Consider the following 19322-nt stretch of genomic DNA (forward strand, 5'->3'; position numbering starts at 1 on the left):
TGCTGCTGCTTGTTAAGAGAGCTAATGATGTCAGCGGAGGGCCCAGCTTGTTGATTAGCCTAAATGGAGGACAAATAGAAGTGCATGCGCGTAATTAATGACTGAAGGGGAGCCTAACGAAGACGAGACTGTGGTCGTGGGCGTTCCCCGGGTTAAGCGTGTCCCCGGACAACATGGCAGGGCACCTCATCAGCTGGCCATGCTATCCCCATGCCATCCAGAGTCATGCCCTGCCATGCCATGCCACGACACCCACTCCAGCACCCAGACAGGCCAGCCTCTGTGGCCAGGCTTAATTAGCTGTCACAGCAGGTGGAGCAGGGCCCAGGGACACTGTGGTCTGCTCCCTGACAGCACAGGTCCCTGCAGAGCTCCCCAGACACTGGCAGCACATGGAAAGTGTGTGTCGTGTGGCTCTGAGTGCACGTGCACATGCATGTCTATCTGTCCCACAGAGCGTGTGTGTGTGGGCTTTTTGTGTGCTTTAGTTTGACAGAGACAATGAGAACAAGACGTAAGTGAAGGGTTTATCAGAATGAAGTGTATACATACTCCCACACAGCGAGCGGAACACGTTTATTTTATTGCACATGTGGGAAGAAAAAGGTACAGTGTAGGCGTTTGAATGTATGTCTGTGTTTGGAAAAGTTTAACGACATTCAAGTGACGTTTTGCCAGTCAGTCGACAGACATTCAGCGTTCTCTTTAGACTAGAACACAATGCAATGTAATGAAACAGTAATGAATGCCACACAATGGAATATAATGTAATTTATATTTGTGGAATAAAGCAGTTTATGAATAAAGACTACTGTAGATCCAGAAGACAATCATGTCAAAGCGCATACGAAACAATTTGAAGAAATTGCAACACATAAAGACAAAACCACTCAGCCACCAGCATCACTTTTCCCAGTGTTTTTAGATTTAATGGCACAAAAAAGCCTTGCGGCAAACAAACAGGTTATGATACCTACGGGTTCTGTTCAGCAAGATAATCTTCATAAACAACACTTTTATGATTTTTGAAGCGCAACAGTTCGATCACAACCAGCACAAAATCACATGAGGCTACAAACTGCACCATTGTTGCATCACATTAACATCACCACCTGTTCAAGATGAGTTTCCCCGTTGTTGGCGTGATTACAATTAACGTTCCCAACAACTAACACAATAGTATCGACAACAAACTTGTTAGCAACCAACATTTTTAAGACAGAGTCGTTATTTATTTACTCATACTGCCTGTGCTGCAGAACCTCTGTCTGAAACCAGAGCCCAGTCTGCTCTGATTGGTTAGCTGGTTGGCTCTGTTGTGATTGGTCAACTGCTTAGAGAGGTCCCGCCCCTTAGCCTATCACGTACGATGTGTTGGCGGTCTAGTCAATAACAGCCTGAGTGTGACATAGTGATGTCATTATGAAAGAAACAAAGGCAAGGCAATTTTATTTATATAGCACCTTCCAGCAGGCGACAATTCAAAGTGCTTTACAAAATAAAAACAAAAGACATTTAAGAATAAATGCAGCATAAACACATTATTAAATGGCATTTAAAAAGGAGCCCAATGGAGGCGTGTCAGGCAGGGGGGGAGTGTGTGGGAGCAAACTCCGCCTGGAGGGAACTTGAGCCTTTGCGGACCATTTACATGCACACACACTTATAACACACTACAGGAAAGGGAAAACCCCAAACAGCATAATAGGGCCTGTTTAATAAACAAACAAAGACAAAGTGTATGTAAATGAAATGTAGTCTATGCCATACTGTGGATACCCCCAGACACCAGGCAGAATAGTTTAAAAAACACATTTTAGGAGCAAAGATGTTTTCTTTGGGCAGATCTGTGGCCATAAACAATCTTTCAGGCTTCCTCTCCCTCAATAGTGTCCCATTTGCACACCTCCCTCCAAGCACAATACACAACTTATTCAGTTTCCCTCCAACCCCCTGCTGTGTGTGTCCCTCTTCTGTTGCTCTGTGCATGTGCATGCAGGGGAAGATGCAATGCTTTAGGAGGCTCCCTTCTGTTTGCAAAGGCCTGTGTAAGCTGCCATAATGCTTCTTTACTGATAGCTCCGCTCACACACACACACACACACACACACACACACACACACACACACACACACACACACACACACACACACACACACACACACACACACACACACACACACACACACACACACACACACACACACACACACACACCACACACACACACACACACACACACACACACACACACACACACACACACACACACACACACACACACACACTTCACTTCAGGGGACATTACATTGACTTACATGCATTTCCTGGAGACTTATCCCAACCTTAACCATAACCAACACATGCCTAACCCTAACCCTTAACCTTACCCTTAACCTTACCCTTAACCTAATCCTAATCCTAACCAAGTCTTCACCCTAAAATTAATGATTCCCCTCATGGGGACCTCCAATTTGTCCCCATAAGGGAAGCCAGTCCCCACACGCAACTATGTAAACAGATTTAGGTCCCCACAAGTATAGTAATGCTAGACCGCACGTGCACACACACACACACACACACACACACACACACACACACACACACACACACACACACACACACACACACACACACACACACACACACACACACACACACACACACACACACACACACACACACACACAGACAGACAGACAGACAGACAGACAGACAGACAGACAGACAGACAGACAGACAGACAGACAGACAGACAGACAGACAGACAGACAGACAGACAGACAGACAGACAGACAGACAGACAGACAGACAGACAGACAGACACACACACACACACCCTCCCCTGCTTTAATCTATTACCATTATTATGTGGCTCAAATATTCAGGCTGTGTTAACCAATGCATCATTATGAGGCGTATAACTGAAAAAGCCAAAGGATTTATAGGCTTACATTAATTATGTGATGCAAAATGTACGAGTTGCAAGTTTGCAAATATTCTTTTAAATAATGATAATAAAAGACGTGAGGAAATGATTCTTCTGTTAAAACCCGCCTTTACAGTAACGGCACATCAATCTCGAGCTATTCACCCCACCTTTTACTTACAATTGTCTCACGCACATGATATGGATTGATGGGTTCCTTTGTGGCATTAAAGCATCATGTTCTTCTCTTCTTGCATAGCTAGCAATATCATCTTCCTCTATGTCATACTTGTGTTCCTTTAATCTATCTCACATAACTTGTATTGAGCGTACTCATCCACGGTGATGGCTAACGCAAGCAAACACAACAACAGTGATGTATTGTGCCTCGGCGATGTAATATGTTTTACACATGGTCACTATATATCACCTCTGATGTTGCGTGAGTAGGTCTATTTGATCCCATTTGGCAGATGGATCCAATTGTCCGGGCTGATATTAGGCTGTGACAGAAAGCAATCTAATGGCGGGCTCATTGATGATGATGAGCTCTGTTCCATTGCACTGAGATCCAGTCCAATTTCAAAAGCAAATTCAGCCATTCATCTTCCAAATAATTGTGGCACTTTATCAATTGCTCCCAGTCTTTTATCTATCACTTCGATTGATGTGATCATTTTCACAAACAGCCTTCTGTGCTAACGGCGTCTTGGCGCACACTTGCAGGGCTGTGTGTGTGTGTGTGTGTGTGTGTGTGTGTTTGAGCATGTGTCTAAAGGCATCTCTGCAAGAGTTTGCCGGCATGTGAAATAGTGTGTGAATGTATGTGTGTGTGTCCATGTGCTTACTTATCCACATGCCTGCATTCGTTTGTGTAATAAACCGTCTTCTATTGCTCATTACAAAAACACATCTTCTGTTCCATAAGAATTATCATTTTATTTCTGTGTGTGTTCTGCTGTGTGTATTTATGGCACCATTTAACTGTGATGTTTGCTTGATGGGCATCTTCATTCTCGTGTCTTCCATTACTATCAGCAGCTGGTAAGTGTGTGTTTATGGCTTTATTGTTCCGTTGTGTGATCAGCAGCCTGTGTGTGTGTGTGTGGGTGTGTGTGAGATTATATCTTAAACCAAAGTCAGTCAATCCCAAATACCCCAATGTTCATATGCTAACATGTTACAAGATGTGTATCCAATCAAGGGAGATATCCAGAACTTAGAGGATATGGCGGAAAAACTGTACAGAAGAAAATATTCTCTAAAAACCAAATCATTTCTCAAATCAAAATCAAAATGAGAGCATTTAGTAAAAACAAAGAAACACATACAAGTACTCTGAGGCAGCTTGATGCCTTCAAATGTGCATGTATATAAACCATCACTGTTTTACAATACTGAAAGCTGAGGCGTGTGAGTGTTGTTGCATTTTCACTCTTTGAAATATCATGTATTGGTGAAACTCTAAAACAAATCTAAAAACATAACCCCTGACTAGTAATCGAATGTGAAACTTTACTCACTACGGACAGAAATCTATTCTCAAAAGAGAACGACAAAAAGAGTGAATCTGAACGAACACTGTCAACACTGTGCTGTATAATTCATCTGCCTCTGGCTACATTACAAACACTGTGTGGAATGTTCTTTGTAAACAATGAAGTTTTATTTACATTTACCACTTTTCAGAATCGGTTGATAATATGAATCCTAAAGGCCAAACAAACAGTTTAAAAATGCTTGCTTTACTGCATATAACACTTTGAAATATGCATTTGTAATCATGGCTGTCTTTTTGTTTTCTCTGGAGCGATGCTACCTTGTAAATAAGCAAAACTGAAATGTAGCAGATCAAATAGCCACACAAAAAACGTTCTCAATTGAAATGGACCTTCCAGGAAAATATTAAACAGTTTATTAAACACAGTACAATGAGGCTTTGGCTCAGTGGGTAGTGTGCTGGACTTCAAATCAGGGGGTAGCAGGTTCAAACCCCACTGCAGTCAGCACTTCACCCCAATTGCTCCTGTGGGGATTGCCCACAGTATTGAGTATGTAAGTTGCTTTGGATAAAAGCATCTAACATGTAATGTAATTAAATAAATACGCTTTATATATAAATACCATTGCCTCTAGGCTCCGTACTGGGCCCCCTATCAATGTTGCCAGTTTGTTTTATGCCTCTCTGTGATCCTGTGCCTTTTTGGAGGCCATTTTGACATGTCTGTTAGTATTTATGTGTGCTCTGGGTCTTTTGTGCTCAATTGTTGGATGTTGTCATTGGCCATAGCAGAGCGAGCCCCGCTCCATTCTCCCTCTCTCTCTGTGCTCTGTGATTGCTCAGCGCTGACTCCTCTCATCAGTATTGTGCTGCGTTCAGGCACAGACCCGGCCCGGCAGGTATATGAGAGGAGCAGAGCAGGATACACACTCATAAATCTGACAGATGCATGGTGTGTCATTACCTTCCACTTATTATTATTCTCTCACTTATTTAGTCATCCCGTGAGCCACTTTGGCTGCTTTTCCCGGCCCGGCTCAGAAACCTTTGTACTGTGGTCTTGAGTGATAGATGCTGCTCAGAGGCATCGGGTTATTGATGCGATTCCTGCTCTGTTTCATTTGTGTCCGCTGGGCTTGAACCTTGTGTGTTTGATGTTTGCATTGGAATTGTGTCCTCTATTGCAAACTTGTTTTGATCTTTTTTGCTTTTGCAAAGACTCTTGAAACAGTACATATAGTATATAGGAGTGACAGAGATATTCTCCATTGCTGATCTGCCAACTATAGCCAGCCGGTTTTGTTGTTACAAGAAGTTGCAAATGTGTTCTATATTCTTCTGCAATGATGGTGTCCTTCAGCTTTCAGTAAAGTTCTCCAAACTATGTGTCATTACAGAGCTTATATGATAAAGCTGTACAAATACGGCCATTGTTAATAATAGAGAGCGATGTTTTCAAAATATATGGGATACGTCTGCTGCCAGTGTACAATAACATGTTTGGTATCTATAGAAAAGAGAAATGACAGGCTTTCAATTCCAGTACCAATGCCTCACAACAACATCCCTGTATAGCGAACATTATGAAAAGTTAGACATGCATTGGTGTATTATTAATACTTGAGTATAGCACAATTAATCAAGCTCACAAAGTCACCAGCTTTATGCTTACTTTAGAGTGACAAATGCATACTTCAACATTTAGAGGAATTAATTCACAGTGGCATCCAATTCTAGATTCCAGTTTTATACCTGTGAAATAATCACTGAAATGAATACTGCCTCTGCTCCTTGCCTTTCCAGTATGTTAAGACTGAAGAAAACCAAAATAGTACAAGAGGCTGTTACATCACCGCATGACAAATTAAAAAAGCAGACGTCAGAGAAAAGTACCTCTGCCTTCATCTTCCCTGAGCCTCTTATATCCATTATTTCTCACTTTTCACTTTAACTGCCTTACATTTGCCTGCCGCACCATTCTCCTTCCTCACACACACACACACACACACACACACACACACACACACACACACACACACACACACACACACACACACACACACACACACACACACACACACACACACACACACACACACACACCACACACACACACACACACACACACACACACACACACACACACACACACACACACACACACACACACACACACACACACACACACACACACACACACACACACACACACACACATCCCTAGGCCCAGAGAAGGAGAGAGAGGAGGGAGCAGCCCTCATAAAACTCCCTGTCACTTTGACTAATTTGTTAGTCTTGTCTCACTATGTCGAATTGTCACCCCCCCCCCTCTTCCCCCTGATGCACCTATAGCCTGACTCCCCCTGTCCTTCTTTCCACCCCCCCCATCCTTCATATTCATGGGAAGAGGAGGGAGGGAGATAGGGCGGGAAAAAGGTGCAATAAATGTAATAGGTAATGGTCGCAGTGATCTACGCAGCAATCCATCTACAGTCAGAGGAAGAACAGAGGTTTTATCGAGCAGAGGATAACATGATGGCTCGATTTCTCATCCACTGTCTGCCACCGTCCCACCTCGAACGGAGGCCTGCTGGGCACCGGTACAAAGATAAAAATAGAAAGTCCAAGACTAGATTTGGATTAGGTCGAGCAGGGTATGGATCGCTTCAGTTGCTCTCTTCCACTCTCAGAGGACCGGGAGAGCCAATACCGGAATCACAGCGATAAATTAAAAGCCCAAACCCGCCTCCAGGGGGAATCAATCGCCAGGTAATTATGGAGAGATTACAAAGACAAAACGCAAACACAGAGACGTTCCACTATGACGCTGCAGCATCACAGCAGGGAAAACTTTGTTAGCGACAAGCAACATTTTTCTGCTCCCATTCCCAAACCGACCCGAAGTACATTTTCTTTAAATAGGAAGGCGGGCTCAGAGCTAAATATAGGCGGCATTCCACCAGCAGCCACCCTCTGTTGAGCTGTCAGCGCCCCTTCTCCCACTTCCTCGCAATGAGGCAGACACAGCCTTCCTTCGTGTGTTTTCCGAAGGGAGACAGGTGTGTGATCACTCCAGCTTTAACCCGCCTCGTCCAACACACACTCCACCTCTCATGACTCGCCGGCCTCACAGGGAGGCTGCTGTGAACCCGCACACCAATTTGAGAGAAAGACTCATTCCCGCTGCGCTGGGCCTGTTTCTCTTCCACACCGAGACGAGGGGCAGGATGTCCTGACGTGTGAGCGATGGGTGATGGAAGAAGTCATTTGGGCTGGTACAGTCCAGGCTGTGCAAGATCGGGGAGCTTGTTTGCCTCTGAGATTGTCCTGCAGAGATGGTAGTAAATCAACATGCTCTTGTTGTTTTTCTATTACCTGAATATTTCCAGTATAAAAAATCATTTTAAAGTTTTATTTTATAAAGGGATTTGAAATGTTCCATTGTCTGTGCTGGTGCAAAACAGGCTTGAAAAACCAATGTACCTCAAATAAAAACACTTAAACCAATTACAAGCGTCACGATCGATGACACTTTAAAACACATATTGACAGAAATGTCAATTCCATTCAATAAAGCAGACGATTCCCCTTAATTACGTTAAGCTCCAAGGCACTGGTAATAATGGCAGAGGTCAGGGCACTTATACTGGCTTTGTAATGGTCAAAGGTTAGGGTCTTAGCGTCCTTATATCTGCGTTGGGAACGAGGCTTCTCGATCTCAGCCATCGCCACCGGCTCGAAGTCGGCTCTCCAAGAAAGCCAGCCTGCATTTAACATCTTTAATTGAGCTTAAAAGGCTGTAAATGGCATCAACAGCTCCAATGACTTCACTGACGGAGGAACGGCAGAATAATAATGAGAGGGATGAAACAATGGATGGCTGATCAAGAGAATGTTACCAGATGACTTGAAAAGATTAACTGGTAGCAATATTATTTTTTCTATAACGTTATTTTACTGTGAAAATGTATGAATAACAGAATACGATTAAATACATGTGTTCAGTTAGCTTAGCTTTAATAAGAAATCTGATGGAACTTTCTCAATATATTAAGATACTAGTCCTCACCAATCCCTGGGTCACAGTGGACGAAAGCAGCATGTACTGTAGCACTGCATCCAACACAGGTTTTGCAAATGTAGTACTGTCCTCTATGTTTCAATGCATTTCAAATAGCAGCGCAGCTTGATCAGCCGTGGTGAACAACACGATATGTTGGAGCGCACACATGGGAGAAACTGTTTTAGTTTTGACGGTAGCATGTCAGGAAACAAGTGATTTGTTTTGGAAGTCGAAAAAGACAATTCTCTTGGGGGATGTCGTGTAAACAGGATTATTTTGGGAAAGTGTATGTGGGGCTCAAACAGGGTAACGCTCAATCACAGTTTTGGCAGAAGTGGCTTTGTTTGTCGCATGGAGATGTAGCCAAAACTAGATGCGTCTAACTTTATGGATTTCCTCACTAGAACAAACTAAAGGCACCCAGAAGGACAATGGGCCACTTGCAAAGTACACAATGCATTATAACAGATGCAAAACAATAAATAAAACTGATAGTGTTATAAAATGTTACGCTTGTGTTTAAACTGACACAAGGTACTTGGACATGTTTATGTCCTGCCACCGCCCGGCGAGAACATTCTGAAAGTGGATCACATTAAACAGTAAGAGTGAACAGAATGAGCTTGTATGGGATGGAGGAACTTGCCAACGACATATTTACTGCACATGTAACCTTCTTTGTGTTTAGCTCAGTGCTCATTTCACCAAATATCTACCCAGAAGTATCCAACTTAATAATACAATAAGGTATTCATCACCCACGTATTAAAGTATTTTTACATCATTATTTCTATTAATCATACTTGAGGATGACGCTAACATAAAACACGTTCTGATCTAGATATGACGAGAAGATGAGAAAACAGCTAATAATTGACATAAAGAATAAAGGTACTCAGATTTTAGAATTAGGATCTTTCCACAGGTGCTTTTTATTTTGTGCAATCAAACTTTTGAACACAAAACACTTGGGCTTTACATTGGATATTGCTATAGTCGTCTAAAAAGAAAAAAGTAAAAGCTACAGCCAAAGTACAGCTACTTGTGTCAAAGTTCTTGGAGAACATTTCTCTGGCAAAGCATTTCCTCTTGCTTGCTTTGTGAGCAGTGGTTTTCACAGAACATGGTCAAAGGCCAGGGGTGTCTTTCTCTCTCCTTCTCTACACTGTTATCAATCAAAGTGACCGAAAGACAGATGGACGCACGCACGCACGCACGCACGCACACACACACACACACACACACACACACACACACACACACACACACACACACACACACACACACAGACCTTTACTGGATAATGTAAGCGAGGTCCTCTCTTCCACACGGTTGGCCTTCCACCCGCCAATGACTTTTATTCATCATTACAGAATGAAAAGTATAGATTTGCCTCTAGAGATTAGAGCAAAGAAAAATGAATGTATAGACATGAAGGAAATAGAGCATGAAGGAAGGGGAAATATGGACGGTGAAAGAAAGACAAAAAAAGGATGAGGAGAAAGAGAGATGGCCCTTCGAAGTGCAGCAGCACACAGGCACAGAGCTGTGAGTTCCCAGGCAAGACAGCATGAGCTGCCTATTTGTCAGCATTGATCAACCCATTAAGGGGCTGTGGTGGGAAGCATATTGGTTTTGGAGGCCAAAGGGGCAGAGAGACAAAGATAAAGCAAGACGGGGGGATGTTGAACTCCTTTCAGCCTCAGCAGCCACAGGGCTATAGGATACAAAAAACCTGTAGTGCTTCTCTCCAATGTATGCAGTTCATTTGCGATGCCCAATGGGAAGGTTATCATTTTTCCTACAACATCTGTTGAGGCTCCACTGTAGCTTCCTGCCGCCGCAATGCTAAAAGGAACTAGCTAGCTTCTCCCTCAGCGTGTAACTGTCCTCGTTCTTCATGTGTGTGTTTGTAAGTGTGTAGGCAAAGGGTGGGTGGTGGTGTGTGGTTGGGGGGAGTGGGTCCTGGCCCTAGGGGAATGCAGGCTGCCTCTTCGCCCAGCCTCTGATGAATTCGTATAATTAACTCTGCCTTGATCTGTTGGCTAATCCTGCACTCAGTAATAAGGGATTAAAATGTCACCTAAGCCACCTGCTGTTATTGAGCCCCTAGACTTTTTTTTGTGCATATATGTGTGTGTGTGTGTGTGTGTGTGTGTGTGTGTGTGTGTGTGTGTGTGTGTGTGTGTGTGTGTGTGTGTGTGTGTGTGTGTGTGTGACAGTGAGAGGGCGAGCGAGAGAAAGTGAGGATATAAGTCAACTTCAATATTTCTGTGCAGTAGGCGTGTGTGTGTGTGCGCTTACACATTTCCTCAGTTTGCACAAGAACGTGTACGTACTGTAGAGGACACTATAAAGTAGTTGAAAGAAGCAGACCTCTTAATTCCTGCCATTTGCATGTGAGCGCTCCTCACTTCCCCATAGTTTGGCGTGGCGCTGAACTCCATCATTTGGCAGGAAGCTGGAGCAGACGTTTCAGCAGACTCCCTCATTGTCACAGTCACTAAAAAGGGACATGAAAGTGGGACATGCTGGAAGGTGGGAGTTAAGAAATCTTTTTTTCCCCCTACCCTCTCACTATGACCTCCTTGGACCAAGTGAAAGAAAAAAAAGAAGAAAGAAGGGAGTGCCGATTGGTTGGCTAACAGCCCACAGACCAGCAGCCAGCTTGCCTTGCTTTGCTTTGCCTGCCTGCCGGCCTCCTCCGCTCGGTTGCCTAGCAACCCCAAGTGTACTTTTGGGTTGTCTAATGACTCTCGTTGGTGCAGTGGCTCAGGGGCTACTAATGAAGCCTCCTGACCAATCGCTGCCGTTTAAGACCTGGAAGCCTACTGATCACTGGACAGGGATTCGGGGACCTCAGGCTACTCTAAACTTCTTATGCGAGACAAATTCTGCCCCGTCCTGAGACACACACACACACACACACACACACACACACACACACACACACACACACACACACACACACACACACACACACACACACACACACACACACACACACACACACACACACACACACACACACACACACACACACACACACACTTACAAAATGTACCAGCTGACCTTAATTCTCTCACACGCATACTCACATATCAATGCTTCACCCTATGTGAACCTTACCTCAGATTCACTTTCTAACATAATTAGTGCAATATTGAACCAGCCAGAAATAGAACACCCCCCTGTCTGGCTGATTAAGGCCAAGCAAACCTTCTAGTAATGATGCTAAGTGCCCCCATTCAAGCCTTCATTGAAACTTTAAACACAAACACACATGACCCTATGTCAATTTCATTTTCAAGAGGCTCAACACGCTAGCTCTTTCCCCCTGAGAACGTAAGGAAAATGAGTTATGACAGACCATGTCGCTTTTGCATGTTAGTATAAGCAAAGTCAAACACTATCAACCTCTCCCACCTTTGGACACGTCTGTTTGTATTGGTGTGAATGTCTGTGTGTGCAGCTTCATTCGCTTTGTGATACGTCCATCATCTCTTTTAGCTTCGTCCCAGCGTCACAGCATTTTGCTAGACGCGTACATTACATCCCCGGGGTGTCACCATGTATACGCGTGTCTATACACGTCCAAAGTCTTAGGTCTATATTTGGCCCCGGTCAACTGCTGTCAAGTGCTGTGTTGCCTGGGGGCCCAACAGCCACTGTGCTGCCCGAGCTGACAGATCTGAGGGGGCAGGACCGTGTGCCATTCACTGGCATTCACATGTTGGACCTGTCTGCATGGCCTAGTTAGAAAGACGGGCTTGCTGCTGACTGAAGACAGAACACACCATGCCAGAAATAAAACAAAAAGCCAAATATGAAATGCGTGGGAAGCCTCAATAAGCAAAGGTCTTCGAGGGTGGCTCTTAACACCTACCTTTCCAAACACGAAAGAGAGGATGTTATTGTTGTTTCAGTGAAGGCACTGGGTCGAGCGTTTTTTCTGCTTTTATATTCAAACTCCAGAGAGTGAGAGTACAAATTAGGTTGTAGACAAGGGAGCAAAGAGAGCCAGGGGAGTTTTTATTCACGCCATGCAGTTTTAAAAAAAAGCCTTTTTTATGTTAGCTTGGCAACGTTTGCTTTCACCTCACTATAAAATGCTTCTTCAAAGGTTGTTTATCGATTCCCTACTGTTAACCTTTCACAAGCTGTTTCACAGATTCGCTGTGCAGTCACTCTCAATGGCTTCCAGGAGCAGCAGGCTGGGGCAGGGAGGGGTTGGCTGTCCAGACCACGGGCGCGTTGGTCCGGAGTCGCAACAGGGCTTCTGGGTAGAGAGGAGGAAGGGATGGCGGCAGGGAGGGAGGGATCGCTGAGGGTCAGGGATGAGCAGGATATAGCTGGTGACTGGGAGTCTGGAGCCAGGAGGGGACAGGAAGAGCAAGGGCCAGCCAGAAAGGACCTCTCCCTGTGGGGCAGGGAGTGGCTGATGTCATGGTATTAATCTTCAAACTTGCCATCTGACACCCCGTGTGGCTCCGTCATTGAAAAGTGCTAATTCTGCTGAACTGTGAGGGGAATTCAGGCATCTCTCGCGGCAGTGCCCTGGGTTAATTAAACACGTTGGCATGAAACACTGCGCAGTTGTATCTCTTTAACACCGTCGTCACTGTTTGATTTTGGCGTTCAGCTCACATAGCGGGACGAACTCAGGACATGCCCGTCAGGAAAACCGCCACATCGCACTTGTTCTCTTTCCACTTCACATATTGCTCCTATCGTTTTCGTGCTAACCTGGGATTTCCCTTTCTCTTTCTTTTCTCTCTTTCTCCAGATGAACCGGCCCATCCAGGTGAAGCCAGCCGACAGCGAAGGACGAGGAGGTAATTAACCTTCTCCTGGTCTCCGTTGCACACACCCCTTAAAAAAAAACACACACACACGCAAACACACAAATACACTGCACACTCTATCCTTAATATTCTGCTCTCACTTGAGACACACTGGGAGAAGTAGAGTAGTCCGTAATATAGGTCACTTGCTTCTATTGACTTCCCATCTGTGCCAGCAGAGGGGCTGTCTCAGGTTCACAGTCACTGGGAGCGGTTCAAAGACGAGACAGAGAAACATGGAGAGGAATGAAGGAGACAGAGAGAGGGAACAGAACGCAATGGGGAGTGGAGGATCTCCGTCCCATGAACACCGCAGAGATCTGCTCATAGTTAAGAGACAGAGAGATACAGCCCACACATACACAAAGAACCAGCTCAGAGCTGCTTAGTGGAGAGAGACACTATCCGTTTGACTACATGTACTTTATTAGTTACTACAAGAAGACAACAAGAGTCTTTCAAAGTGGGATATGTTATAATTAAGAGGTAAAGAATATGTTTGTGGTACACAATATTGTTTTTTGTCTAAAAATAAGAGCACAATTGTAATGTCTATTATATACAGTTCCTGCTCTAAAATAAACACATAGTATACATCTACCTATAGTACACCTATCCACCCGTTTGCCTCATTAATAGTTCTGTGACACTGGAATTATATACCTTAATAAAAGTATCATTATAGTCGTATTGTATTTGGTTAAAGAGATCACAATATAGAAGTATGCACACATGTTAAAGATGTACCTCTAAAAGTCTCAAATTAATAAATGCTTGTGCACATAATTGTATGTGTAGTTGGACGTTATGACAGCAAGTGTTTCGTGTCTATGGGATCAAATAACTTCATTGTGTCCCATAGGGATGGCAGAAACGAAGGAAACTAAGCAAGTAAACTAAACAGGTGTATGGCGCATTATTCAAGGTGAAGACAACAGTTTCAGAATTGGAAAATCCCAGATCTAAAGATCGATTGATTTGGCATACTGTATTGGCAAGTTCAACTCTATAATATATATTTTTCAAAAAGTAACCCTGCACCAGCACGCTGAACAACATTTACATGTGCATTTGTGCTTTGACATTGCACCGATTCCCTCGCACAGCGTCATGACATGGTGATTGACTAGATCATTCAGAAGCCATTTGTGACTAACATCACAGAGGTTAATGCAGATTAAGCCTGTTAAAGATTTACATGGCTGGAATTGGATCTAATTGGACCGGTCTGTGTCTGCCCTGTGCTTGCATTTCAGAGTGGTGATTTAGACTGCCTAGGTCAGATTCGACTGAGCCACTCGGCTGATTTATGTGGTCAAGTGTGAATCAGATGGCCCATTTCTATTGCCACACACACACTCCCATGTAGATCTTATTTTTGTCATGGCGGCGCTTTAATTAACGGCCATCTAAAAACAGGCAAAGTCTGACCGACAAGGCCTGGGCGAGAGCCAATCGGCATTCTCACCAAGATAAATTGGATCTCTGGACTTAAGAGGGGAGGATGGATGGGGCCCAATATCAATTACTACCCCTTTTCCTGCAGGAAGAGAAGGGAGATGAACAGGCGGTGTGAATGAAATACAGAGAGCTCTTAGGCTGGCACAGCTCAGGCTAGTCTGTCAGATGAACTTTCTATAGGGGAGACAGGATAGGACACAGCACCGAATGAAATAAGACCAAGCAGACAGGCCCCAACAGAGATAGTGAGCGTTAATGGCAACAGGAAGTCAGCACACAGGCCGGGGAAGTAAACCACAGTCGCGGCTGACAATGAAATGAGATTTACTATGAAGGCCTGTGGTTAAAGGGAAATAGACAGCCCTGCTAGGACTCACTAAAGGAGAGAAAGTGGAAAGAGATTCATCTGTGGAAGGCTTGGGAGCAGTCAGGTACACCAATCCCAGTGGGGCCTTTCGATTTTCAAACCCAGGGCTGCACCGGGACATTTGTACCTCTGGAAAGGAGTCACGTTTATCACAAGCAAGACATCAGCAATTATCTGTCATTGGATGTTGAGCTGAGGTCTCGATTACGTGCATGCGCCGGCATTAGGGCCCATTACTCCCTCTGGTGAGTCCAGTGGCCCCTCTTTTGTTCACGGTGTCCCTGAGAGACATCCTCTCTCCCTGGGGATATCGGCGTGTCAGAAATAAAACCAGAGCTCAGAAAATGACTGGGGGTGGCCCGGCGCCGCGCAATCCTGCCGCTCGGCTGCCATTGTGGATCACAGAGCTGATTCTCTGGCTGTCTAACACGGTGACTCATGTCTTATTTTATATTCTCCATGGATTATCAAAAAGAGTGGAGCGTGGGAGGCGAGCTTCACAGCCTTTAAATCTATTTCTGTTCCTTGAGTCAGCCGACCTCTTCCCCGCAAAGTCCACATTTGTCTGATGCCTCTTCACAGCACTTTTCTTTGCTGCCCGATTCTATCACACAATGATTTCATCTTAGAGATTCTGAGAGGCAATCGAGGCATGGGTCTTCTGCTTGCTCTGTGGTCAGTGCAGGAGCAGACACTCACTCTATAAGGCCCCTTCAAACTCAAGCTTCAATCCGAAAGAGAAATAAAGGAGCAAAGTAGAAATCTCTAGTTTTTGTTCTGTATAGCGTCCGTTCTCTCGCTTCGTTTCTTATTGGTACGGCAGTGCAAAGGGAGAGATGAAGCGAGTGATAGTGAGAAAGATGGGGATTCAGTACAAGGCCCATGGAGGAATGCGAGAGAGTGAGGGAAAGAAGACAAAAAGCACGAGAGGGGAAGAGACGACAGGATGAGAAAGTTAACGGAGGGTGATGGAGGCAGCTGAGTGAATCTCAGCAGTAAATCATCTCAGAGCCGCCCCATCTCTATCTCCTCCTCGCCTCGCCAGGAATCTTTTTCCCCCTGACCTTGTCTGCCGCTGTGTCTGTGAAGAAAAGATGGGGCCAGATTATCTATGATTGGAGATGGCCATTATCTAAACACAATCTTGGAGCCAGGTCCCACTCCTCTCTCCAGTGCCGTGAGTCTGGAGACCACGCTGATGTGAAGAGCGATGACGGGTCAGCCAACAACACCCTCTTCTTTTATTAACTCTGATAAGATGGCTTCAACACTCTCCCGAAATGCCCGGCAACCTCCATCAACATCGACTTTTTCACAAAGTGCCACTCAAAGGGCATTTGTCTCTTTCTTTACCCTACTTGTTTATTAGCTCCCTGCACTTTTGTTTTATTGGATACTTATACAGTGCCAGGAGCATTGCAATCCCTTCATGTGCTGCCCTGTGTGAGGCTTTTTAATATCTCATCCATGCCTTTCCGTCTGTCTGAGGCGAGTCTTTGTGAATGGCTCGTGTTTGTCCTTGCCAACCTGCTGCTCTTCAGAAGGTTGACCCCAGTCGGGGCACTGAAGAGATTGACATGACCTTAAGATGTTGCGCAGTGTGCCGTCATGCCCCACCCCAGCAGGTAGGGAAGAGTGAGGGCTTCTGGCTGCCTCGGTCTGCCGGGGCCACATGGGAGGGGCTGTCTGGAGGCACCTCACGCCCACAGAAGAGCACGCTCCACTTTACATGCAAATGAAGCCAAAAGATCCCTCTGTGCCTCTGGACACGATCGTGCACAACTCGGAAAAGTCAAGACGAACCCTGGCAGCGGTTGATATGTGTGTGCTGAGAAACACACACCGACATGGGGACGCTTGAACAGGAGAAATAGTTCAGAGAGTTCCGACAGTGAATTCATTTAAGGTTTTAAGGCATTGACTTATGGAAAGCGCCGTGATTCGACCTTGCCATTAGGAGAGGTGTTTCAAATGGAGAAAAATGACTATTTGTCTTACAAGTGTCCTTTTGAGCTTGTTTTTGATGCATATGAGAAGGTTGACAGCCCCCCTCCCACTCCCCTGGGTAAACAGATATAACAGCTTTACTGGTATAAGTAATGCATTTACAAACATATAGCCTCTCATCGGGCCTGATACACTGACAATTATAATGTTTGTTCTTCTCTGATTATTCCATTTACCACCTCACTATACCGGATAATCCACTTGCATACATCAGATTGGGAGCAGCAGCAGAACGGTTTAGAGTAGACACATCACTTTCACTGGGATGCGGTTTAATTACTTCTGTTTGCCTGGTAGCAACTAATGTTGAGTTATACGTAGAATTGTGCTCATTAAGTTATTGAAGATGTTTGTGGAAAGAAAAAGCAACCAAGCAGGTTGAAGTAATTCAGCTCAACAGACACCAATGCATATCATGTTCATTTTACAATAATTAGAACATGCACTGTGCATATTGAAACTGAATTTAGCATTTAGCAAATGTTAATATTACAGGGACTTAAATGAAACACTGTACTGAAGGGAAATGGTTGACAGGGTAACTATGAAATCCGTAAGTGTTATACTTCCATCGAGTAATGCTTTTTTATTAATAAATATGATTCCCTGTATATGTTTAAAATGATTGCTTAAGAATATCCAAAACCGATTCTGAAAGCAAATGGCACCTTTAGTCCCGTTTTTAAACAAAAAGGAAATGCAGTAATGATGACAAATCAGTCAATGTTCCATTCTGAAACTGTAGTGCACCCGGTCTGCACGCCCACATGTGTGAGGGGGTCTGGTGGCGGACCTCCCAGGCAGCAGCGCACCAGCATCAGGCTTTTCTAATGAGACCATAAGAAGCACAAGTTCTCTGTTTTGCTCCCTGGAACATTACTCTGCGTTTGAAATGCACCCAGCGGCCTAGCAGGCGTCTTTTATCGTTGGATGCAGCTGTCCATGCTTTCTGAGCACTTACTAGCAAGCTTCCCTGACTGCTGCCAGCGGGCAATAAGTGATAGAATCGGTGAAAAAAAAATGAAGGAAAAAAAAAAAAAAAAGATTATTTACCAGGACAGGAGAGAAACTCTTTAAAGAGAATATTCCCATTAAGTCCATGAAGAAACTTTTGAAAAGAAAATAGTCAATAACTAACTGCCTGGAGAGAGGGAGAGTAGAGTGAGGCATGACAATAAAGGGTAAGAGAAATATACTGCGAGGGCAATAGAAAGACAAAAGGAGATCAAAGGAAAGGGAAAGCGCAATCTATATGCACACACTTCAGCCTACACCACAAGTAGCACTTTATTCCAGGGGGAGAGACATCAATCTTGACAGCATATGGCATCTGTGCAAAATCCATTAATTTTTAATATACCGGCCGCTGAAATGAAAAGGTTTCCTGAGACAAGCAATTGTCAGATGTCAGTAGTGTTTTGATAACTTTTTTGAGCTCCGTTTTTGTATTTGCATTCATAAAACGGAGCTGTCCACATGCCACCTCAGTTGGACATGGCTGGAGAATGACATGGAACCATTTCCCACACAATTGCTCCCACGGTTAGCCAGGAGGTGAGGAAACAAAAAGACGTGTGGATGACTTGTGTGTGAAAGGGATTGCTGACAATGGCCTGAAAATAAGGTTATATGTCTTCTAGCACAAATGTGTATAGGCGTTAACGTATATAACGTAATAACTAATTGCGATTATTGCAATTGAATCAATGGAAGGTTTATTTAGTTTTAACATTATTCACCCAATCATTGAAAAATGTATCAACATTATAATAAAGGGCCGATACCAAACAAGAAACTGTACTGCAAAATAATATAATAAATACAATCTGGATGTTGCATTACAATTGTTATAACATTTCGGTACATTTTGCACGTTTCATATAACATATTTTTCCATATAGACACAAACACATTTCAAGACACTGTTTCCTTGTATCTGCTTATTATCATAACTAACAGACACACACACATTATACTTTTTAAGTAGTTACAAGGTTTAAAAGTGCACATTACAAAGGTCTCTACAGAGGAGAGCAGAGAAGTGCCGTAGAGCTCAAATGTTCTCCAGCTGTGAGTCCCTGCTCTGTTAGAGGATAAGATGAGCCCCTCTCATTGAGAGATAAGTACCCAGAGGTCAAACTGTGAACTCA

General features: G+C 44.1%; 1 protein-coding gene across 11 annotated transcripts in view; it reads left to right on the plus strand.

The window, feature by feature from the left end:
- The window catches only part of celf6 (CUGBP Elav-like family member 6), a 144988-nt gene that overhangs the window by 85443 nt on the left and 40223 nt on the right, over window positions 1-19322 (plus strand). For all 11 annotated transcript variants that reach the window (XM_034076987.2, XM_034077009.2, XM_034077013.2 and 8 more), the window contains exon 3: window positions 13280-13328. In XM_034076987.2, the coding sequence (XP_033932878.1) occupies window positions 13280-13328 (49 nt within the window). The remainder of the gene's footprint in view (window positions 1-13279; window positions 13329-19322) is intronic.

Source organism: Pseudochaenichthys georgianus, chromosome 3 (assembly GCF_902827115.2).
Source record: "Pseudochaenichthys georgianus chromosome 3, fPseGeo1.2, whole genome shotgun sequence".
NCBI lineage: Eukaryota > Metazoa > Chordata > Actinopteri > Perciformes > Channichthyidae > Pseudochaenichthys > Pseudochaenichthys georgianus.